This window comes from Macaca thibetana, chromosome 1 (genome assembly GCF_024542745.1).
Source record: "Macaca thibetana thibetana isolate TM-01 chromosome 1, ASM2454274v1, whole genome shotgun sequence".
Taxonomy (NCBI): Eukaryota; Metazoa; Chordata; class Mammalia; order Primates; family Cercopithecidae; genus Macaca; species Macaca thibetana.
In genome coordinates, this window is record NC_065578.1 from 160,763,073 (window position 1) to 160,788,157 (window position 25,085).

At 38.6% G+C, this 25,085-nt stretch overlaps 1 protein-coding gene across 15 annotated transcripts in view; it reads right to left on the reverse strand.

Moving 5' to 3' along the window:
- PPP1R12B (protein phosphatase 1 regulatory subunit 12B) overlaps positions 1–25,085 on the reverse strand; it is a 236,885-nt gene that overhangs the window by 147,856 nt on the left and 63,944 nt on the right. For 13 of the 15 annotated variants that reach the window (XR_007720109.1, XR_007720110.1, XR_007720111.1 and 10 more), the window contains exons 2-10: positions 21,760–21,890; positions 15,573–15,691; positions 12,612–12,771; positions 11,221–11,365; positions 9,470–9,544; positions 7,291–7,370; positions 6,477–6,616; positions 3,349–3,461; positions 45–248 (exon numbers count right to left, since the gene is read on the reverse strand). Coding sequence is in view for 11 of the 15 variants with exons in the window: in XM_050762871.1 (XP_050618828.1) it covers positions 45–248; positions 3,349–3,461; positions 6,477–6,616; positions 7,291–7,370; positions 9,470–9,544; positions 11,221–11,365; positions 12,612–12,771; positions 15,573–15,691; positions 21,760–21,890 (1,167 nt within the window). In the remaining 4 variants the exon portion in view is untranslated. Of the gene's footprint in view, positions 1–44; positions 249–3,348; positions 3,462–6,476; positions 6,617–7,290; positions 7,371–9,469; positions 9,545–11,220; positions 11,366–12,611; positions 12,772–15,572; positions 15,692–20,140; positions 20,187–21,759; positions 21,891–25,085 lie in introns of those variants that run through there. The other 2 variants (XM_050762914.1, XM_050762924.1) reach the window with 2 other exon arrangements.

Sequence of the window (25,085 nt, forward strand, 5' to 3'; positions counted from 1 at the left end):
GAAAAAACTGCATTGGAATTCCCCCATACCCTCCCAAACTGCACCTTATCTTTGTTGTCTAGTAGAGCAGAAATCCGAGGGCTTGAAGAGGAACGGTAGATGGAAGAGCCTCGGTCCCTTAGAGGTTCCCTGGAATTGGCCACCTCACTCAGCATGTTGTGGCTGCCAGTTTTTCTCAGTCCCAATCTCCACGAAGAAGGAGATTCATCTTTGGGCTCTTCTGGCTTGTTAAAAAGGCCAGAAGAGAACTACGAGAGAAGCAAAAGAAATGAAAAATAAAGGCTCTGATGATTCTTTTTCAGCCTATTTGCCTTTTCCACACTTAACTAAGTTCAGCGAGGCAACATAAGGTAGCTAAGAACAAATACAGGGCAGTCTTTCTGCCAATGTTCCCTCCCTCACCCGGCAAACACTAATAACCTCTCCAGGCTCTTTCTTCCTAAGTCAAAAATAGCCTCAGATTCTTCACACGGTGCTCCTACCTGACAGAGTTGTTATGAGAAATTAAATACCATTTGCTATCCTTGTGCAATTAATACTGACCTGGAACACCAGGAGATTGTATTCGAGTAATGTATCTTCTTCTAACTCACTGTGGAACTGAAAATAAGATACTTTACTTCTCTAGGTCTCAACATGCTCACCTGTAAAATGACGATAATGAGCTTAATCCCTTATAATATGTGGAGACTGGAAAAAATGAGACCAGCTAATTTATCTTTTATTTTTATTTTTTTGAAGTAGGGTCTCACTCTGTCACCCAGGCTGGAGTGCAGTGGCCTAATCAGAACTCACTGCAGCCTTGACCCCCTGGGCTCAAGCAATCCTCCCACCTCAGCCCACCAAGTAGCTGGGACTACCAGCATATACCACCATGCCTGGTTAATTTTCTCTAAATTTTAATAGAGACAAGTTCTCCCTGTGTTGCCCAGGCTGGTCTCGAAGTCCTAAACTCGAGCAATCCTCACACCTCAGCCTCTCAAAGTGCTGTGATTACAGGCATGAGCCCATGTCCAGCCAGGAACAGGCTAATTTATAAATACATTTTAAGGTACTATGATAAAGTGATTTAAGTTAACATTGATAAAAATTCTAGAAGCCACTCCACTTAAATTCTGCTAATTTCAAGGAAATTTATTTGATCTAGAGTAGCAGTTTAGAGAGCTTTAGATTTCACTGAGCAGCCCCCCCCAAAAAAACAAAAAAAACCCCATAAAACTAGAGGTCAAAGGGTTGCTATCTTTTTATCTTTTAAATTTAATTTTGCCAAAAGAAAACAACATTCTGAAAGATGTTTTCTTTTTGAACTCATCATCACCACCATTTCATTAAAAATGAAATGTTAATATCAAAAAAGAAAGCTTTATGGAAAGCTTACATTGTCCTTAATTATCTCATTTTGCCATAAACTAGGGAAACATCATAGATCAGCATTAGGCCAAGGACCAGTCTGGGGTACAACTAGTCTTTGGAACACAAGCCAACAGACCCTTCCTGAGGTCCAAGACCTTCTCAAGAAGACTTAGGCCTTTCTTCCAATATGAGGCTACCTTTACTGCCTGATACGGTGAAAATAAATAAAACTATTAAACACTAATCTCCAACTCACATAAGATTTTCTCTTTTCATCAGTCATCTGAATGTACACATGTATGTACTCCTTCCAGCTTTAGGGGTTCAATAATGTCAGCTTTTTACAAGCTACTCTGATTCTAAGGGGGAAAATGCCTTCCCCAGCATCATTTTAGCAAAGTAGAATAAGTATCTGTGTGTGTGTGTGTGTGTGTGTGTGTGTGTGTGTGTGTGTGTGTGGTGGTGGTGGTGGTGGTGCTGTTGTTGTTGTTGTTTTTGAGACAGGGTCTCACTCTGTTGCCCACGCTGGAATGCAATGGCACAATCACAGCTCACTACAGCCTTGACCTCCCGGGCTCAAGTGATCCTCCCACCTCAGCCTCCCAGTCCCAAGTTGCTGGGACTACAGATGTATGCCACCATGCCTGGCTAATTGCTTTATTGTTTTTAAAGATGGGGTTTTCCCATGTTGCCCAAGCTGGTCTCAAACTCCTGGGTTCAAGTGATTTGCCCACCTTGGTCTCCCAAAGTGCTGAGATTATAAGTGTGAGCCACTGTACCTGTCTAATTTAGTATTTTTCTATTGAAAAAAGTAGGAAGTCTAGGCATCCTTAGAAGCAGTGGCAGTATATGAGGTACACCTAAATGACTGAATTAATGAGTGAGATTACATTTATTGGAAACCTCTTTAATTATTCACAATGATGCTTCTAGGGATAAATAAGTAGCCAGGCCTTTGTTCTCTCATTTCCACAAGAATACCACAAGCCTATCTTTCCAATTCATGAAGTGCTAAGAAGATCATTAAGTTCATACCTATATAACCACAGAGCTTTTTCAACAGCTTCACTCCAAAGAACTCAAATCAATTCTTAACCGCAAAACAACTTTTATACTTTGTAGAGCAGGGTCATCATTCAACTCAGTCTCACTGACTAGAAGCCTACAGATTCTCAGAGGCCTGCACAAAGTTACAGGAGGACGTGCCTCTGGTATTTCAACAAGTTATTTCTACATCTGCCCTCTACTTATCATAAGGTATAAAGACTTTACTCATGAAAGTCTTAAAGGAGAAACATAAAAAGGAGAATAATCACCAAAACAATGAATACTGGATGCTAGGTATCTTCTAGCCCAGTCCACACTTTACATGTAGGCATCTTAACTTCAGATACAAAGAAAAGAGGCAAATGACAAAATCTCTTTGGCCTCGGACTACTCTATCTTATGTTATCTTAACACATGGTAGCCAAATTTGTTTGGTAATGACCTTATAGATTTTGGGCGGCAATGTTATGGGTTGAATGTTTGTGTCCTCCCAAAATTCATATATTGAAGCACTAATTCCCAGTGTGACTATATTTGGAGATAAGGGTCTGTGAGGAGTGATGAAGGTTAAATGAGGTTAATAGGGTGGGGCCCTAATCCGATAGGGCTGGTTACCTTATAAGAAGAGAGAGAGATACCAGAGCTCCTTCTCTCTGCCATGTTAGGACATAGCGAGAAGGTGGTTATATTCATGTCAGAAAGAGGGCCCTCACCAGGAACTGAATTGGCTGGTACCTTGATCTGAGACTTCCCAGCCTCCAGAACTGTGAGAAATAAATTTCTGTTGTTTAAGCCACCCAGCCTGTGTTTTTTGTTATAGGAGCCGATTACGACAGGCAAAAATGTATTTTTTATTATTTTGCAAGAATGTACCTTCAAGGCCTTTCTGGATGTGTGCTACTGCGGTAGGGTAAAATCTAATTCCCAAATTAAGCAAAAAGTACTCACCCTCCTAGCAGAAGAGGCAGAGAAGGTATTCTGAGCTGGTGCTGGTATCTGCTCCGTGATGCTACTCTTGCTTTCGGAGTTGGAATGGTTGACAAAGGTTTCCGGCTTTTTACCTGTTATTTAAGACAAGAGAATTAACAACTACTAGTATAAAAATCTTATCTTTGTGTCTATGTCCTTTTCTGCTAATAGAAAAGATTTGCCCATTATCAAAACAGATTATTAAGGCCTTGTAATGCTTGGATGTAAACTAACATAAGATCTCTTGCAACTGTTGGCAGAAGAAAATAAACTCCACGTTATTCCCATCTTGGTAGGCTCCAACTCCAACTTTCAGATAAAAACTGAAAACTATCTCCACGTTATTATATCATATATAAAATCCATATATAATCTGTCCTTTGGGGATCTCATCCTTTTCTACAGTTTTACCCTTCACTTCTTATGCAGATAATTTCCACCTGGGTCCCTACTACTCTGAGGAGTCCCAGATCAAAGTCCAGATCTTAGGCACGCCACTTGCCAGTTATGAAACCTAACTCACCTAACCTCCTACAGTGTCAATTTCCCATTCTAAAAAGTAGTGATAATAATATATACCTCAGAGTGTGGCTGTGAAGATTAAAGAAAAATGTTTAAGTGTGGTGCAAAGTAAAAAGCACTATACAAATGTAAAGTTTTATTGTAATTCCCTGAACTAGATATAATGTTTCTGACTAGTGAATACCATTGACTACACTTACATATCTCATGTGACATGTATTTTATTCATGTATACACCTTTGTATTCCCTGACTAGATATATTCAACAAAAAACATTTAATGAATGTGAATGCCTGTTATGTACCAGGCATTGAGCTGAGATCTGGGAGTTCAACAATGAACCCAGAGTTCCCAGCCAAAATGATGAGTGCTACAGCAGAGTTAAGTAGGCAGTGCTAGAGGGACATAAACAGAGAACAATCATGGGGTAGAAGAACAGTGAGGTGGCCCATTTCCTTTCAGCTTCCTATACCAGAAAAACCTAAAGAAAGACTTTTTCAACCTGCTAGATCCTATAGTTTTCTACAGAAATCACTCAATGAGCATTAATGGCCTGAAATGAATTTAGGCTTAAATGGTACAAATGTTCAGGAGCAGGAAAGCTCAGGGCATGTTTGAGGAAATTAAGCAGTCCAACTTGGCCAAAATGTGTCCTTATCTATGTACAGCATTGGAAAGGTCAGCTGGAGCTAGATTATGAAAAGTCCTGAAGGCCAGACTATGGGGCTTGGGGTTTATTTACTCTGTAGGCAAAGATAGAGTGAGGGAGGTGGTCATAGATTTAAACAGAGGTGTAGCATAATCAAAAGGGTACTGTGGGTGTTTATGCCAATAGCAATGTGAAGACGGGCTACAGAGAGTAAGAGATCTAAGGCAAGGGTACAAATCACAAAGCAATGACAGTCATTCAGGCAGCTCCCTCCCATTTTTCTCATACCTTAGCAACTAACAAAAGTAATCGAGAATAGAGCAAGTTCAGATATTTGTTCCAAATATTTGAAGCCTAGAACATGTAAGTACTCAATAAATAATAAAATATCAAAAAGATGCACATTTATAAATTCTTATAGGTACTACAATAACATTTCCAGAGCATACTGTGCATGATAAATAATAGAAGTTCAAGTCTCAATGAATAAAAGGTCAACTCCTATATTGTAAACTTAGCTGGTGCCTTTCTTCTCTGTAGAACTGGATGGTTCTCTGACTTCCTTTTGGTGACTGACATTCAGTGAGCCTCAGAGACTAAGACATGAAGAAGGGTAGTATTTTCCCATCATGGAGAGAAATCATATCAGCAAAGCCAGACCTCATGAGGAGCTGGTGCCCAGACAACAGAGTAAGTTAAATTATATATATATTATAGGTAGGACAACCATAGCAGAGTTCAGAGGAAAACACAGACTCCATTGTAAACATAATGTGTGACTCTTTCCCCTATAGCAGAAACATTTCATCTTAATATGGCAGTGAATGTGGGGCATAGGTACACTATTCTTTTCTCAGTGTTTGCCTGACTATAAATCAAAACTTGTGGATTATTTTCTAGCTTGTTGGTCTGACCATGTTCAACATCTCACTCACTGTTGGGGTTCCTGTCTTGTCAAACAATAAACTTAAGCTCTAGGGCCAGGTGCGGTGGCTCATGTCTGTAATCCTAGCACTTCGGGAGGCCAAGGCAGGCGGATCACTTGAGGTCGGGAGTTTGAGACCAGCCTGGCCAACAGAGTGAAACCCTGTCTCTACTAAAAATACTAAAATTAGCTAGGCATGATGGTGCACACCTGTAGTCCCAGCTACTGGGAGGCTGAGGCATGAGAATCACTTAAGTCTGGGAGGCAGAGGTTGCAGTAAGCTGAGATCATACCACTGTACCCCAGCCTGGGCAACAGAGCGAGACTCTGTCTCAAAAAAAAAAAAAAAGAGGAAGCCCTATATGAGGTATATATTATCAATAATAGCCATAAAGATAAATATGATTTTCTTCCTTCCTTACTCCCCAACTCACGAGAGGGAAAAAAAGATTTTAGGATTCTGTTTAGGAAATCAGGCAAACCTGAGAATTAAATGCAAGTATTCACCAGTTGGTTTGACCCTAAGAGCTTCTGCAAGATCTCATCTTCTCTGCCTCTCAGCATACTGACTTTTGGATTTTGGTTTCTATGCCATCTACCAACCCAGGGTAAGGAGAATTGGATTCCTCACATAATAATTATTATTTTTTTCTTTTTAAATTTTTTTGTAGAGACAGGGTCTTGCTATGTTGCCCAAGCTGGTCTAGAACTCCTGGCTTCAAGCAAGCCACCCTGTTTGGCCTCCCAAAGTGCTGAGGCACCGTACCCAGCATGCACCTAAGAATTCTTTGTGCACCTTATCCTATGGCTACACAGGAATTGGTAGATATAGTCTAACATAGCTCACAGTTTTTATATAAGGGGGTCACCGGCAATTTGATATCTTATCCTTGAAAACTAAACTTCAAGCTCTTTTTGGAGTCCTGTGAGGCCTGGCTAGCTCTCTGACAACGAGTAATCTCCTTACACTATGGAGACAGAGGGTCTTTACTATGAACATCTTTGCATTACCTGCCTCCTTCTCAGTTTCTGACTCAGAAGCTTCATCTTCACCTTCCTCCTCCTCTGAGCTGGAGCTACTAGATTCTTTGTTCTCTTCCTCCATTTCTTGGGACTTAGGTGTCTCCTCCTCATAAAGCATCTTCTCTTTGCTAAATTAAAGATGACAACTTGAGTGTAACTCAGAAGTGATAATCAGGTATAATAAAGGGAACAAGTCTATAAACCTGTATGTGGAAGCAATAACAGAAACACATTCAAATTCTTCTTTACATCTGTGTGTTCTTCCAAACTCTTCATTTTTGCAGACTAAGATTTAGTATTTTACTACAGAGTATGGCTCAAGGAAATCTGGCCTGTTTAACACACAGAAAAAAGGAGAGCTATGAATTTTGATGACGGTGGATAAATATTCAAAAAAATAATTTAACAAATGTTTACTGAGTACTTATTACATGCCAGGAATCATGGTAGGCACTGGTATAGTCATAAACAAAATAGACATTGTCTCACTGTCTCTGAGTTCACGAAACTTACAGTAAGCAGAGGCAGAAGTTGAGACTAAGAATGCCTAAGCCAGGATTTTTAAATGCTGAAATGCTGCACACAGTCTAAATTAATTCTGAAGTTTAAAACACAGTCAACCTTCCTAAGTGTCTCCCTCACATATCAATGCCACTCTCTTGTTCCACATACTTTCCCACAAGTTTATAGATCATGTGGCTAAATACAAACACAGAGTTTCTTCACTTTATAAATTCTGAAGTTAAGTATGTCACTGACACAGAGCAAAGCTCATCCCACTACTCAAGCCTAAATGTCTTACTTCTTAAAGAACCCACTCTGCATCTTGCTGTTCAGGTCTGACTCAATGAGTTTATTCCGTGTCTCCTTTTCACTTCGAAGCTGGAAACGGAGAAAACAGAGAGAAAAGGGAAGAAGTTGACTATTGGTGAAAAATCAGCAGTATTGAGAACCAAAATGATACTGTCATCTTGAAGAAAATAGGACCAACACCAAAGAGGTAGTGGGGAACCCGAGAAAAAGAGAAACATATCAGTTGGGTCTCCTTAGATGACAGAACTCATCCAAGGTAGAAGAGAAAAGCCATGGTGTTAAGAACTTCAATAAAACTGCTCCTATCAAATATCCAAACCCAATCTTCAAAAAAAAGTCTAGATTCTGAAGGATAAAAAGCCAAAAGGAACCTGAAAGAATTCTTTATGATTCATATACTGAAATAAGCTGGCAATATTTCTAAAGAAAACACAGGTACCAAATGGGAAATAAGCCCTTAGAGAAAATGGTCTGCTATTTAGATGCATGCTCTAGATGAAATGTATTTATATCCCTGGAACTCAAAGTTATGCAGAGGGCAAAGATAAGTACCATTCCCACTGGTGTAGAAATATTATTTCATGAATAATACTATTGATGTTCAAAAACCTTACCATGCTAGGTAGAGAATACACAGAACTCTCTATTTTTGCAACTTCTGTGTGAGTCTAAACTTATTCCAGAAAAAGTTTTTAAAATTACAAGAACCGCTGGGTGCGGTGGCTCACACCTGTAATCCCAGCACTTTGTGGGGCTGAGGCAGGCGGATCACAAGGTCAGGAGATCAAGACCATCCTGACTAACACGGTGAAACCCCATTTCTACTAAAAATACAAAAAATTAGCCGGGCGTGGTGGCAGGCACCTGTAGTCCCAGCTACTAGGGAGGCTGAGGCAGGAGAATGGCGTGAACCCGGAAGGCGGAGCTTGCAGTGAGCCGAGACTGTGCGCTGCAACTCCAGCCTGGCCGACAGAGTGAGGCTCCGTCTCAAAATAAATAAAATAAAAGTAAAAAATAAAATTACAAGAACTTAACTGTGCAAAATATACAACTTATAATTAGGAAGGCTGTTGCTGCTAAATAACAGCATTGACACTGTATTTGAAAATCCTGGTTTCAGTGATCCTGACTGCTCAACAAAGAGAACAAAACGAACTTTAAGTTGTGTTTGTCTGAGCTTTATGTATGTGACTTTTCCACTGAGCCTTAAAATAACCAGAATCTTCACTTTACCATACCAGACATAATGCTGAACACAACAGAGGTTAGGTATGATCTGTCCCATCATTGTATAGTTCTTTGATTCAGAACTGCTGTTTTCCACATGTGTCTTAAACTTTAGTTTACATTACCTGAGTGACAGCATGTGCAAAAGAAAAAACAAAAACAAAAAACGTCATTGATTTTTTTGCCCCTAATGTCATTGATCTTTATTCTCCCCACTCAAATTATTAATCTGCTTTACGAGTAAAAAATATGGCTTATTCACTCTTCATCTGTATATTGGGTGAGTTTTCCATCCTGCAGTCTGAACACAAATACCATACTTATGTAGTTCTCCTGTATAGCACTAATTAAGCCAAAGGCATGCATGACCAAACAATAAAAGATTCAAAATGAGGAGCAGAGAAAGGAGGACTGAATTCTGGATGTTTCATAAAACTGGAGTAAGTATGAATCACTGATCAAATACTCTCTATATGAAATGACAGTTTTAGTATTGTGTGTATTTCCTTATTTTTTAAGAAATAAATATATTCTTCTCTGTAATCAATGTGTTTAAATAAAGATAGTCTTTTAGTCAATAAGAAAGAGAAAAGCTACGAGGTGTCCTCCACTCTGGTACTTTCTATTTGGAAAAACATATGATTTGAACATATCACATTCATTTTCTAGAAATCAAGGGTATTAGTTTTTTGCGGCTGTTTTTAACTTTTAGCTCCTTGAAGGCTATCTTATAATGAGCAAAAATCCTGAGCAATAATGGTTTCTGGAATATATTCTTCTAACAGACTGTTTATAGTTCCTGAAGGGAACAATTAACATCTCTGGAATGCAGATATGTCCATTTCAACTCTCAGCAGACATAACTGAAACAAGCAATTGAGATACTCAGTGTGAACTGCAAACTATTAGAAAAGTTTCAAAAGCACCAATCAGAGACTCACCACATTCTGCTTCTTCTGGAGCATCTCCAAATGCTCCACGAGACCCTCATCAGCCACATCAAATGGTGTCTGGCCCTAGCAGAGAAAAGGAGCACCATGACTGATAGAAAACAGAAGCAGCAATCACATGACTTTATTAGGGAACTATTCAATAGTCACTTTTTGCCTTTGACTCCAATAGTAGCTGCTTTTCAAACTAATCTACCATACATTATCATAACACCTTCATCTATCACACAGGACACATAACAAGAAACACCAAATCCTTTAAATATAGAGTTTGTACAACAGTATTGCAGAAATCACACCATTTCTAATCCTTATTGCCACCTGGCAAATAATCAAGTGAAATCCCTACTTGTATCTGTTCTAAAATGGTCTTAATTGCTATGATAAATTCCATAAAGAGCTCTTCAAAACTTCAGAGGGAGGTTCAGGGCACATGTTCAATAAAGATTAAATCACAGGAATCATCTTCCTTTAAGTGAGGGGAGGACTGACAAGAAAGTTACTCCTTTTAGGAAGCATCAGTATAATTAAGAATCCTGACCCATAGTCTGAGAATGAAACCTGGGTTCGGGAGAGATGTGACACAGATAAGAATATCTACTAATTAAAAGGCCATGTCTCTGCACTACCAGAAAATCAGTACATATACAGGCTCACACCTGTAATCCCAACACTTTGGGATTACTCAATATTATTCAATATTCACTTTTTGCCTTTAATTCCAATAGCAACTGCTTCCCTAATTAGTCTACCATACATTATGATAATACCTTCATCTATCACAGAGGACATGTAACAAGAAACACTAAATTCTTTAAACACAGAGTTCGGGATTACAAGTGGCAAGGCTGGGGAATCACTTGAGCCCAGGAGTTTGAGACCAGCTGGGAAACCAGTGAGACCCCATCTCTACAAAAAAAAAAAAAAAAAGAAAGAAAGAAAGAAAAAAAATTAATTAAAACAAAATCAGCCGGGCGTGGTGGCTCACGCCTGTAATCCCAGTACTTTGGGAGGCCGAGGCAGGTGGATCACCAAGTCAGGAGATTGAGACCATCCTGGCTAACACAGTGAAACCCCATCTCTACTATAAAAAAAAATACAAAAAATTAGCCGGGCGTGGTAGGGTGCGCCTGTAGTCCCAGCTACTCAAGAGGCTGAGGCAGGAGAATGGCGTGAACCCAGGAGGTAGAGCTTGCAGTGAGCCAAGATCGTGCCACTGCATTCCAGCCTGGGCAACAGGGTGAGACTCCATCTCAAAAATAATAATAATAATAATAAAATAAAATCAGTAGACATAGGGATAGGAGTTCCAGAGCTTCTAAGTTGTTTGAAGTGAGGCTGAATAACACTATTTTCAGCCGAACTCAAGGATCTTTGTCATTATAACATTTTAATGACTCACATGAATACAGCAACCATAAAATCTTTCATATCTTACCACAGACAGTAACATTAGGCTCCTCAAAGCTCATTTTTTGCCAAGAACAAATATATTTTTTTCCTGTTTTAGAGGCTTGAACATAAATACAATCAGAAGGTCCATGGAGTTTTATTTTAAATAACAAACATAACTCTGTGTTAATAGGGCCAGAGGTAGGGTGGTGGAGGGTAACATTATAGCTACCAGTGATGTATATTTCACCAGAACAGTCAGACTGCCAGTGAATAGAGATCTTAAGCCTTTTATTTTAGAGACCCAGCCACCAATCTCATTGTTCTTTTAGAGGTTCAAGCTCACTCACCAGTTTGTTTCGAATATCCATGTCACAGAGTGCTTCTGCCAGGATGGAGCAAGCCTCCTTCACTCCCCAGTGTGCAGCAGCATGGAGGGGAGTCCAGCCATCATAATCCTGAACATTGAGTTCATAGCCAGCCTGTATTAAAAGTCTAAAAAGAAAACCCAAAACAAGACATGTATCTCCTCTATATTACAGTTTTCTGACAAATAAACTATTATCTAATTGATATTTCAGATTTTGGCCCTGAACCACAGGGGTCTTATGATTACTTCTGCCCTCTAAGGCACAGTTTGGGTTTCATAGTTACTACTTTGCATACCAATCACAGATGATCTTTATCAATCCTCTCGAAAAAGTCAAGATATTTCCTAGGCATATCCATGTTATACCATACAAGGGGAGTATATGGAAAGGTATGGACCTAAGATTAACCAAAGCATAATTCAATTAGCCAAATCACATAACTCTGTTAAAGGTACATTTTCCATTTTCCAGTGCAGGGAAGAAGTAACATATAAAATGAAGACTCTAATAGGCTGTGGTCATTCTATCTATCTGTAATAGTGTCAACAATAAAGTTTAAAAAAATAAAATAAAATGAAGACTTAATTCTCTTCAGGGTATTTTCCTAACTAGCTTTCTGGTTGATCTTTCTAGGACACTATATTTACTGTATACCCACATAACTCCAGTTTTTTGCTAACTATAAAGCTATAATTTAACTTGTATGCATGCAAGAGAAAAGATTTGACTCTTGAAGACCCAAACTACATTGGGGCCCTTATGGATATCACTCTCAGGCAGAAATGGAGCACCAAAACACTGCTATACCTACTAGGAACCCTGTATTAGGTGAAATATGAAATACTGGAAGAGGCCAGTTAACAACTGCACATATAATGCCTTTGGCAACTCAAGTATTTGGGAAAGCCTGCCAACATTAAGTACCAAGAGCTACAGGAAGCATGTATGGATGTAAGGAAAAATGGAACAGACAGAGTAGTAGAGTCCAAATCCCTCACATAATTTTGGCTATCCTGTGCCAGCTGGATACTGCATACTCAAGATCTATATAATTAATCTAATGACACCAAATAAATTATATAAGTCAAAAAGGAACAAATGGTCACAAGTATTACAGTCCCCTCCTAGGACCATATACCTCAACTGTGTTTCACACCATACATGTTAGTGAGAAGCTAGAGGAATGGTGGGAGGGAGGGAGACAATCCATGGATGAATACCAGCAAAATGTGAGAAAGACTGTACAATCAGAGAGCAAACCAACAAAAAGAAAACGCATCATAGTGGAAAATCTAAGTCAGCCTCTGCTTCCAAAACCCATTTCATCTTCTCCCAGTGAACCACTCCTGATTGATGTAAATGGACAATACCTGAGGACTTCAGAGTAGCCCTTGGCAGCAGCCACATGAAGGGCTGTAGCTCCTGAGCGAGACTGCCTCACATCCTCTATTTTCCCACTGTTGAGCCACTGGCGGGCATCCTGCAACAACTGCTGCTCTTCTTCTTTTCTTGACTGCTCTAGATCGACTCCTACAGAAACCAGGACAGCCAGGATTACTAAAGCTCCACTTAAGAGTGGATATTTTCCTTAGATTAAAACACATCATAAATATAAATACAAATAACAATTTAGCCATCAAGTTGGGTAATTATCAAATTTAGAAGATCAATGGCATTTGTACACATATTAATGGTCTTACCAGGATTAAATCATGAGGTTAAATATTATATGATACAGATCCATTAAGGGAATGCACCTAAAATTGTTTTCAACAGAACATAAAGACAAAGAGGACATTATTTTTACATTATAATATTTGTGCAAAGCTATAAACTTCCAAGTCTTTTTACATGTTATACGACTTTAGTTTCCCAACAATCTTTCAAGGTAAATATAATAGATATTACAATCTTCATTTAACAGATGAGGAAATAAAAATAGAAAGATTAGGAATCTGGCTCAAAGCCACAAAACACATTAGTGACAGAGCTTGCCACTAGAACTCCGATATCCTGGGTCCCTCTGTGTCATTCTTCTTCTGGGTCCCTATCCACTCACTATACCATAGGATTAGTATCCAAAATCTTGGTTTCAGGTATTGATATACTTTAAAAATTGAACTATCTCTAAAGTTCATTTCCATATACAGGCAAATACGCTGACTTGAATATATATAATCTAGGGCAGATTAGTAGGTGATCTGCAGTTTAAAAACCTGTCTGCTTTCAAGGGAATGCAGATTTTGTTTTCCTTAAAAACATGAAAAAACTCCAAGAGTTACTCCCTTTAGCCAATAACTTTCCAATATCTGTGCCAGTGAAAAGGGGTTAGGGTGGGGCATACCCCATTATACAAAATAATAAAATGTCTCAAATACAAATATACCCATTCAAAAAGTTTTACACTTATTAGCAGTCTTTGTGCTTGGTCTACTCCCTTTCAGCTCTTAAAAGAGAACCTGCCGGGTGCGGTGTCTCACGTCTGTAATCCCGCACTTTGGAAAGCCTAGGTGGGTGGATTGCCTGTGGTCAGTTTGCGACAAGCCTGATCAACATGGTGAAACCCTGTCTCTACCAAAAATACAAAAATTAGTTGGGCGTAGTGGTGGGCACCTGTAATCCCAGCTACTCGGGAGGCTGAGGCACGAAAATTGCTTGAACTTGTGAGGCAGAGGTTGCTGTGAGCTGAGATTGCACCATTTCACTCCAGCTTGCGAGACAGAGTGAGACTCTGTCTCAAAAAAAAAAAAGAGAACCTGTCAAATACCTAAGTATTATCTGTATGATTTTGGGAGGAGGATGGGGTGAAGAGATCAGTTTAAAACCAATTTAAAACAGATCAGTACTCCAAACACAAAGAAGTGTTAGCAGTGCTGCAAAGTTAAACATATATACGAATACCCCTTTCAATAGCGTATACTCCCTCACTGAAGAGTCAGCAATCAAAATAGAAAAAGTGGTTTCTCCAATCAAAACTATTTTTTAAAACTGATTTTTTAAAAAGTTGTTTGTACATTTTAAAGCAAAAGTTAGGAGATAAAACTGAGTGAAACTGGAGGTTATGCTAAGCATAAAATTCTTCAATTCAATAGGGCACAAAGCCAGGAGCCATAGCTCATGCCTTTAATCCCAGCACTTTGCGAGCCGAGGCTGGTGGATCACTTGAGGTCAGGTGTTTAAGAACAGCCTGGCCAACATGGTGAAACCATGTCTCTACCAAAACATACAAAAATTAGCCAGGCATGGTGGCGCACACCTGTAGTCCCAGCTACTCAGGAGGCTGTGGCAGGAGAACCACTTGAACCTGAAAGGCAGAGGCTGCAATGAGCCGAGATGACACCACTGCACTCCAGCCTGGGCAACAGAGTGAGACCCTGTCTCAAAAAAAAAAAAAAAAAAAAAAAAAGGACACAAAAACTATACATGAAAGGCAGCAAAAGCAAGTAGTTACTGATCTAGAACATCACTATATTAAAGTAGGATCAACATACTTTCTCCAAAGGGCCAATATTTTCAGGTTTGTGGTTCATCCAATCTATCACTACTACTCAACTCTGCTGTTGTAGCACAAAAGCAGTTTTGGATAATATGTAAACAATGTGCATGGCAAGAATTGGCCCTGACTGTTCTAAAAGTTCAAATTGGGAAAGACCACTGGAGCTAAATCCTCTGGGATGGACTGCAGATTGTGAGTAAGGTAGTTCAGCAGAAGGACTTAAAAAAAAAATCACTACAAATCTTGTCCACAGAGTTTTGTAATGGAAAAAGAACCCAGGGACTTCCAGGTTGAAGAATTCCATCCTATTCTGTGAAATTGATTCTCCTAAAACTATAAAATAAGAATAAGCATTTTTAGAATATATTATTCTAAGTTAGCTTCCTCACCTTAACAAATTATCATACTAATTCTCATGGTTAGTTACAATAAATATCTTTACCAGCACCACTTTTAGCTCTCAACAAGGGAAAAGATGCAAAGTCACAAACTGTATTTGGCCAATTCTCAAATTTACACTGTATCCCAATACCATGCATACACACAGTAAGAAATGTTCACACTCCTCATCAGGTCACTCTTAATTGTATAATGGGTATGCAACCTCTGAATGGCAAAAACAAGGAATGATTAGTCATCCTTTTGGCATCTGGCCTACTCTTGTGTGAGTTATTATGAGGATACTTGATGCTGGATTAATGATTAATGCAGTGCAGACAGATCAAATCCTCTCCTGTCATATGACAGTGAAATGCTCTACACAGCAAATGGATTATTTTCTGTAAATGGCAGTGTTTGAGAGTCTTTCCTGGCCCCCTCCAATCCATGAGGTTACCTTGCTTCTTTACTTGCTCCAGAAGAAGATCCTTCATGGCTGGCTCTTCTGCAAGGTCAGAGGGAACTTCACCTTCACTGTTGACAATACCTACACTGGCTCCGTGATTAATGAAATACCTGTTGTAGACAAGATCCAGGATCAATATTTTATGTCAATCTAATATAAATGTTACTCATGCATCTGGCATTGAATACACAGAGAAGTCTCTATTTTGAGTTTAAAATATGGTCTCAGTTAAGATATTCCATTATTAGTTTCTACGTGCCTTAAACTTCAGTAATTAAGACTAAAGGCTTCCCTATTTCCTCACTACAGCAATGCCAACAAACAAGATTTCTTTCACACTTATATTACTAACTCCCATCCTCTCACTCTCAGTGGATGGCAAGAGAATTTCTAAGTAACATAAAAAAGGCATGTAGCCTTAAACTTTCCCAGTGCCACATTGGAGCTTATTAAGTAGTGCTGTGGGTGTGAAAATAAAAGAATAAAGTGTCCATTAAAATTTGTATAAATCTGCCTAAATTATGCCTCCACAAAAGTCTCCTATCAACCAGACATCCACATGAAATCTTCCTCTACTCTAAGACGAAACTAAATTATTTAAGAAATATTAAAATGTTAAGTAACTAAATTCTAAATCCAAATAGAAGACTTGATTCTGAAGAAGAAAGGTCTGATAATTCAATACCTTACATAGATCCTTTTTGATTTTCAAAGTACTTTCAAGTAAAATTGTATCTTAAGTCTTAGCACATAAAATTATATCATAAGTCTTAGGCAACATTAGGAAGTAGGCAATGTGGGTATTATTACCATGACTTTAACAAATTGAGGTTCATACATATTAAGTAATTTTCTCAAAATCACATAGCAGGCAAGTGGCAGAGGGTATAGCCCCAGTCTTGACTTTAAATCTAGTTCATCTTTTCTCTAGATCAAGTCACTTTTGGGACAGTGAGAACCCTAATAATGCTAGGAGCTCTATCAAATACTCAGAAGTATTTAAAGGAAAAAGAAAAATAATTCAGATTAGACTTCAATCCATTCAACAATTCAATAAACGTTTACTGGTCCCCTACTATATTCAAGAAACCCTTTTTTTTTTTTTTTTTTTTTTTGAGACAGAGTCTTGCTCTCTCGCCCAGGCTGGAGTGCAGTGGTGCAATCTCGGCTCACTGAAACCTCCGCCTCTTGGGTTCAAGCAATTCCCCCGCCTCAGCCTCCTGATTAGCTGGGATTACAGGTGCGTGACACCATGTCCAGCTAATTTTTGTATTTTTAGTAGAGACGGGGTTTCACCATATTGGTCAGGCTGGTCTCCAACTCCTGACCTCGTGATCTGCCTGCCTCGGCCTCCCAAAGTGCTGGGATTACAGGTGTGAGCCACCGCGCCCAGCCATAGGAACCACATTTTAGACACTGTAGGAGATTACAAAAAAAGAGAGAGATAATATGTGGCCACTGGCCACTGCATTCAAAGAACTGGCAGAGGGGGCCAAACGCAGTGGCTCACCCCTATAATCCTTTGGGAGGCTGAGGTGGGCAGATCACTTGAGGCCAGGAGTTTGAGACAAGCCTGACCAACATGGTGAAACCCGTCTCTACTAAAAATATAAAACTTAGCCAGGCATGGTGGCAGATACCTGTAGTCTCAGCTACTCAGGAGGCTGAGGCACAAGAATCATGCGAACCCAGGTGGCGGAGGTTGCAGTGAGCCAAGATCAGCCTGGGTGACAGAGCAAGACTCTGTCTCAAAAAAAAAAAAAAAAAAAAAAAAAAAGTTGGTAGAGGGAAAAGAATCAATAGAGAGTAAGACCATGTTTTTGCTTTCTCGGTGCCTAGTACCTGGTATAATAGGGCCTCAACAAATGTTTGTTAATTTATAGATCCATTCTACATGTATGAAGCTCAAAGGCCTTCACAATTCACCTGACTTTTAACCATCTCCTTCTTTCCCTTACAGTCTCAGAGGAAGACAGACCTTACTCAATTCCAAAACTAACTCCCTCTATTTGTATTCTTAATTCTATCAAGTCCTAGTATTCCATTCATAAATTACCCTTCATTTCCACATATTCAATAGCTCCTCTCTTCTGATTCCTCTCCCTTAGGCCAAAGGAATATTCAGCTACACCTCCCCAACCCTGAAATATCAAAATGCAAATAATACACATAGTAAGCACTCAACAAATGTTTCCTGGATTGAAGTGTACCCTATACTCTATAATTAAACTAAACCACTTACTGTTCCCAAACACATCAACTCTCACCCAGCTCTCTTCCACAGCTTGTTTCTTCCAACTAGGTGGAACTCTCTCCCTTCTCTTTCCCTTCTAGAAACCTTTCACTTCTTTCAAAGTTCATTTAAAATGCTTTTGCCTTCATGAAAGCTTTGCCTGTTCTCACACACTGAATTCCCTCTTTCCTTCCTTTAACCCCATCCTTCTTCTTCTCCTCCCCAACAAACACTAATTCTAGACCTCGGTCATGACTTACACTGTACCTCGATGCAACCGTTCCATCAGACTGAAAGCTACTTGAATGCAATGTGAAAGGAAAATAAAAACTTGGGACCCTAATTTCACTATGCCAAAAGAAAAAAAAATTAAGCTGAAAGTTGAGTCATGCAAGAAGTTGCCTTACCTTTTGTTCCTAAGCAGATAGCTATAGATAAAAAGTTAAATATCTCTACAGGTTCTACGTTTACCTCTATGTTCACCTCATCTTACGTAAAGTGAGATTTACTGGGCATGAGATGAACATTTAATTGACTATTTCCCTACCGGCTCCTTTCCTTGTGAATTCAGGAATGTGACCATGCCCTCCCCTTTTCCCCTCCAGGCTGCTTTTCCCTTTTAAGTATTGAAGTTCTCAACTTGATCTTTGGGGAAAGGCACAGATCTGTCTCCTGGGTGCACGTCTTTAACCTTGGTAAAATAAACCTCTAAATTGATTGAAACCTGTCTCAGATACGTTTTGGTTCATAGCAACAACTGGGTCTTCCTCACTATTATCATCGCCATGGCATCTGACACTTGCTTTTTTCTCTTGGCATTCCATAAATATTGCTTGAACTACATGAAATATGTAACCACTCTACTCTGACATCTATTCCATCCCTACTGGATCAGGCATAATGTCACTTGGGTATACAGGACCCTGTTTTTCCCATGTTCTACAATCAAGAAGATGAATTTTTAGAAAGTAATTTGGCTCTCTGTTTTTCCATTTTCTCCAGTTTTAGGGAAAAAAAAAAGTTAAAAACCTCTTTAGTTTTACCTTTACCTGGACAAGAATAAATACCAACCTATGAAGTAATTTCTACTTTATCTCTGAGAATCCTTACAGTTGCCCAAAGGCTCATAGCTCAATAAATATGCCCCTAGAAAATAAAGCCTTCTTGGCCGGGCGTGGTGGCTCACGCCTGTAATCCCAGCACTTTGGGAGGCCGAGGTGGGCGGATCACAAGGTCAGGAGATCGAGACCATGGTGAAACCCCGTCTCTACTAAAAATAGAAAAAATTAGCCGGGCGCAGGGGCGGGCGCCTGTAGTCCCAGCTACTCGGGAGGCTGAGGCAGGAGAATGGCGTGAACCCGGGAGGCGGAGCTTGCAGTGAGCTGAGATTGCGCCACTGCACTCCAGCCTGGGCGACAGAGCGAGACTCCGTCTTAAAAAAAAAAAAAAAAAAAAAAAAAAAAAAAAAAAAAAAAAGAAAATAAAGCCTTCTTGTCCTTCCTAACTCAACACCAATACAAGGTCTTTATGCTACTAATCTAAGGGAGGAAGAAAGAAAATGAAATATGTTCAAAAACTGAGAATAAATTAGCATCTCAATAAACTATAAAGCCAAATGCTGTACGTTTGGGTCAATCTGCTGCTTCTAAGTTAAACATTATTCATAATAAAAATGTAAAAACACCCAGCTAACTAGCATTGAGCCTGAACTCATTTTAAAATGAGGAAAAAAGCCTCTGAAGCTCCCTCCTTTTGATGCAACATACTGAGACAAAAAGATCATCATGAAACATGAAATAGAATGTACTTGGATTCTTCCTAGAAAGCCAGTTTGCCTTTATTCATTTCTACTCCCTTGAAATTTAGAGTTCCTAATGATTCTGGGAATAAGAGCATAGTCTAAGATCTTTCAGATACAAAAATAAAAACGATGAGATGATCAGGGACTGATCTTATTTAAAACATTCTCCATTGGCCCTGAGGTAAAGCAACCAAAATGAATAGTACAATTTTTTTTTCCATTGTGTTTGTATGTATGTGTGTGTGTGTATATAGATATATAAAAGCTACATACTGCAAATAAATAAATGACAGTAAAGTCAAAACCTGTCTAATAATGATATGTATAGTGAAAAATAAAATAAAGAAGGCCATCTCTACCACCACCCCACCTCTGCAATGTATTCTGGTCTAGATCACCTCTCTCCTGGTCATACTTCCAAGTTTAATTTGTAATAATTTGTCTTAGGAAATAGTAGCTCTCACAGATTTATTTCATACAAGGTAATATTTGTCTGAGCTAGAGATTGTTACATTTTGAACTTACTTCCAGAAGAATTATATTTGTTCATAAGGATGAATTAAAGAAATCACTGTAAAAAAAAAAAAAGCAATTACAATCATTCTCTGTACTTAGCTTCACACACAGGAGGATAATGCCAGCACAAGTGATCCTAATTCTAAGCATGTGCTCTCCTTAGAAAAGTGAAAGAAAAAAACTTAGGAAAAAATTGAATCCTTGAATGTAATGAGATTTGGTAGCTCGAATATCACAAGCATGCCACCCGAACAAATAGCAATTGAAAGGCCAACATGTTCTATAAATGTTTCTTAAATAAATGTTTTAAGTAAAATCACCTCAACTCTTAGGCATCAGAATTCTGGCGTTACTGGATAAGACTGAGAATAAGAGCCCTCCTTCCTGTTAGACTCTGAAAATGGGCAACCTAGGGGATGAAGAGGTTACTGATTTTTACTAAATTGGAACAGAGGGAGGAATCAAGAGTGAAGAAAACTGCACTGTTTATTTCTGGTTGCTTTGGGGCCAACCCAGTCATCCACTTTTTAGAACAAGTAGCCCAGTCAAACACCAGTACTGCTGCCTAAAGTTTCTCTGGCTCTGACTCTCCCTTTGTCTAACTTCTCCCACTGAGCATCCCTGGGTCAGCAGCAAACCTAGCAACTCAGACTCTCCCTTAGGAAACCTGGGCAAATCAGATTCTGTGGGAAGTCATTCTTAGGCCTCTACAGAGCTGCCAACAAAATTCTCCCTGCTGTTTCCTGAACAGGAGAAATGTAATGGAGTTCTACTCATATTATTGAAAAGGGCCTTCAAACAAGCAATCTGATTTTCAAAGGAGCATAGAATATCATGATTTTATTTAGGGAATTTACCTTAACAATATAAATTTACCCTCATCTAGAATATGCTCAACTGCCTCATTTTAAAGATGTTTCGACTGCCAAAGTCTCTTCCTTGTTTAAAACTAAACTCCCCAATCATTCCTTCAAACAACAGATATTTATTCAGTGCCTCTTATATCTCAGGTACCACATGGTCAGGATTCTTCTACCCACGGGAGGGGAAACTAGTTGTCCTGGAGATAGTACCTCCTAATGTATTTTATTAAACATTCCCATTCAACTAATGTGGAGAACACATGCCAGTGCCCACCTTTCCTTTGTTCCATATGTTTAGGCTCATTCTTCTGCTATTAACTACATGAGTGCTGTGACTGGTATGCTAGGCATTTTTTACCTTCATTTGTACTAAGCACTGATTAAAAAAGAAAACAAAAAAAACAATGAAACAGGTTTACAAAGAATCCAGAAAAAAATCTCCAGGCCTGCCTATATACATGCCCAGCTACAGTTGTTCAGAAAGTGAACCCAGACAGTGGAACAGCCACCTCTGCATATCCCAGCAAATATAAATTACCTGCAAATAGAAGCAAACAAAAAGTTTCAACCAAAAAACTATGGATTTAGCAGCTTTACAAAACATTGTATTAGTTATGTCTTAAAGATAATTCAACTTTCTGCTTTTGTAATCTGTAATAAAGAGAGACTATAATTATTTATAAAATTCAAATTCCTAAGAATAGAGGAGTAATGAAGGCTATTCCTACCAATACTGCAAAGCCACACACACAGAGGCTCACTCACTCTGCTATGTTGAGATAGCCACAGGAAGCTGCTGCATGAAGGGGTGTCCAGCCTTCGTTGTCTTGCTGGTTTACATTGGCTCTGTTCTCCACCAGAAACTTCACCATATCCAAATTTTCATCAATACACGCCTGAAAAGAAAAGTCCGTTCATTCATTCGACAAGTATTCACTGGGTTCCACTATGTGCCAGACGCTGCTCTGGGCATTGACAATGCCCAGCAATTCTAATAATACATTAATTTCTATTTCTTCCATTCTGTCTCCAGAGCATGACTTCTAGGCTTTGTGATCTTATACAAGCTCCTTAAATGTCTCTATGCCTTAATATCTCAACTGTGAAACACAGTTTCACGTATAATGATACTTAATCTTATTTATAGTATTATTAGGATTAATTATGAAAGTGATTTCAAAAGTGCTATAAATGAATAAGCTGTTTCATCATTATATTATGAAAAGGAAAGCATGTCACAAAACACTGATTTGTATATGAATTTTATTTTATTTCACTGCCACCTATTTGTCACAGATGCTTATTAATTTTAAAAGAAAATAATCAGAGGATTGCCTGAAGCCGGGAGTTTGAGACCAGCCTGGGTAACAAAGTGAGACCCTGTCTCTATTATAAAAAAATTCATTCATTCATTCATTTAAAAAAGAAAAAATCACACAGGATCAAATGCAGTTTTTCTCAGTGGGAAGTTGTAGTTTACGACTCTAGAATTGCTAAATAAACCTTGCTTTGGTGAGAAATGGTAAGGTGATCATTTCAAACAGAAAAAATGTATTTTCATGTATTTTCTGAATGGCTTCAAACACTATGGCAAAGTATGCTTGCAGTTATGGATGGTTAGGAGTCTCATCTGCTCATTTCATGGCAGCAATTAGGAGACAGCAGAAACTTTTTGAATAAAGGCTTTAGGCTTACCATAAGACTAAAAGAAACAGTCATGGACAGCAATGAGATCTAAAAAAACCAAAAGGTCTTGACATAGCTACAGAATAAAAATGTGGTAGAAGGTCCACATGTGAAAATGGTAATCATTATCAAGGCTTCGATGGTTACAAAACCATTGGGATAATTCAGGACCAAGAAACAAATGAGACTCCCTTTTTAAAACTTGCCTTTTAATCCCCTCCTTTAAAAAACAAGGCTAAAACTTCAGCTCAGGTAGAATTATCCAAATCAAAGGATTTTCATAATAATATTAAGATATTACTTGCATTTTCATTGTATTGACATTTACACTAATGATGCAAAAGCAATGGTGAGTAAAACTGCTGGTGCCTTAGCATGAAGCAAGACAATGGCATCAAAAACTACCAGTAGGCACTATATTCTTCCCCACCACATACAGTTAAAAAAATAAAAAAGAAAGCCAGTTTCACTTAAGAATAACCATGAAGAAGCAGTAGAAATTTTTTAATATTCTGTGTGAGAAAATGGAAAGTATACTTAAAGCACTTCTGCTGCATTTTGAGGTATGATGGTTGATTCTAGGAAAAAGCACCTAAGGCCAGGCATGGTAACTCATGCCTATAATCCCAACACTTTGAGAGGCTGAGGCAGTAGGAATGCTTGAGCCCAGGAGTTCAAGACCAGCCTGAGCAACACAGACCCCATCTCTACAAAAACATTAAAAATTAGCCAGGCATGGTGGCATGCACATGTAGTCCCAGCTACTTGGCAGGCTAAGGTGGGAGGATGACTTAGGCCTGGGAGGTCGAGGCTGCAGTGAGCTGTGAGCACTGCTGTCCAGCCTGGGTGACAGGGAAAGACCCTGTCTTGAAAACAAAAACAAAAATAAAAATAAAAACACACCACTTGTGCATCTGCTTCAGGTGTGAGATGAACTAGCCACTTTTTAAAATCAAAATAACACCATTTTTACTCAAAAGAATAACCAACAAATTGTGATAATTCGGACTTGAAAATGAACAAAGTAAGCCTGTCACTCCAGAGAAAATAATCAGTATGTGTTGCAACAAAATTCGACCATCCAAGTGAAGATAAGAATTCCGGAAACAGCTACCACCATGAGCTTGACAGCTTCCCAGTATTCACTTTTCTGATAAGGTCTGTCTATCAACAAATCTGATTTGTTGATATTATATAATGAAATGTATTTAGATTTGTAAGATCTCTATAACTCAATCAACCTATATTTTCCAAATAAACAAATGCATGGTGTTAGAAAATCACGCATGAAGTAAAAGATTCATTTAAAGTACAAGTTAGACTAATGCGTTTTAATGTAAGAGAGTAAGAAAAGTCCATTGATATGGTTTCAGTTTCCACACTGCACGGACATTTAAGAAACTCATGTCTTAAACTACCATTTCCAAAACTTACATTTAAGAAACTATCAGGTTGGGTGTGGTGGCTCATGCCTGTAATCCCAGCACTTTGGAGGCCGAGGTAGGTGGATCACCTAAGGTCAGGAGTTTGAGACCAGCCTAGCCAACATGGTGAAACCTCATCTCTACTAAAAATACAAAAACTAGGCAGGTATGGTGGTGCATCTCAGCTACTCAGGAAGCTGAGGAATAAGAATCACTTGAACCCAGGAGGCAGAGGTTGTAGTGAGCCAGGATGGCACCACTGCACTCCAGCCTGGGTCACAGAGACTCTGTCTCAAAAAAGAAAAAGAAAAAGAAAAAGAAACAAACCATCACTTGTTGGAGTTTGGTATAATATCCAAGAAAAACATCTACAATTGTCTGAACAGACTATTAAATGGTCCTCCCTCTCCCTTTGAGAGGCCACATTTTATATACTTTCATCAAAATAATATATCACAACAGATTGAATACAGACATTAAAATAAATTTGTAAAAACATAAAACAATATCATTATTTTTAATTATGTCATTTATATTAACACGTAATCAGCGTCATTGTTGCTTTAAATGACTTAATAAGTACACATTTAATAACTACATATTTTAAAAATTTCTCAGTAACATATAATAATCAATACAAACAAAGTCCTGGTTAAATTTTGGGAGTCCTAAATGATTTTTTAAGTATAAAGGAATCCTGAGATCAGTTTGATAACCACTGTCTTTAATCAAACACACCAAAAAATATTTCATGGTGATAATGAACTATTTAAATGGCAAAAGATTACTGTGGAAAGAATTAAAGTTAGAACTCTAGAGGGTCCTTGTAACTACAGGACTTATGTAGTACATATCATACCAAGAGAACTTACAGGAACTCCCTTCAGAGATAAACCTCATATCAATCCTGCCTAGAAGGGGATGAATGAAAAAAGGGTGATTTCATTTAGATGAAAATTTAATTAGATAACTTGGTTACAA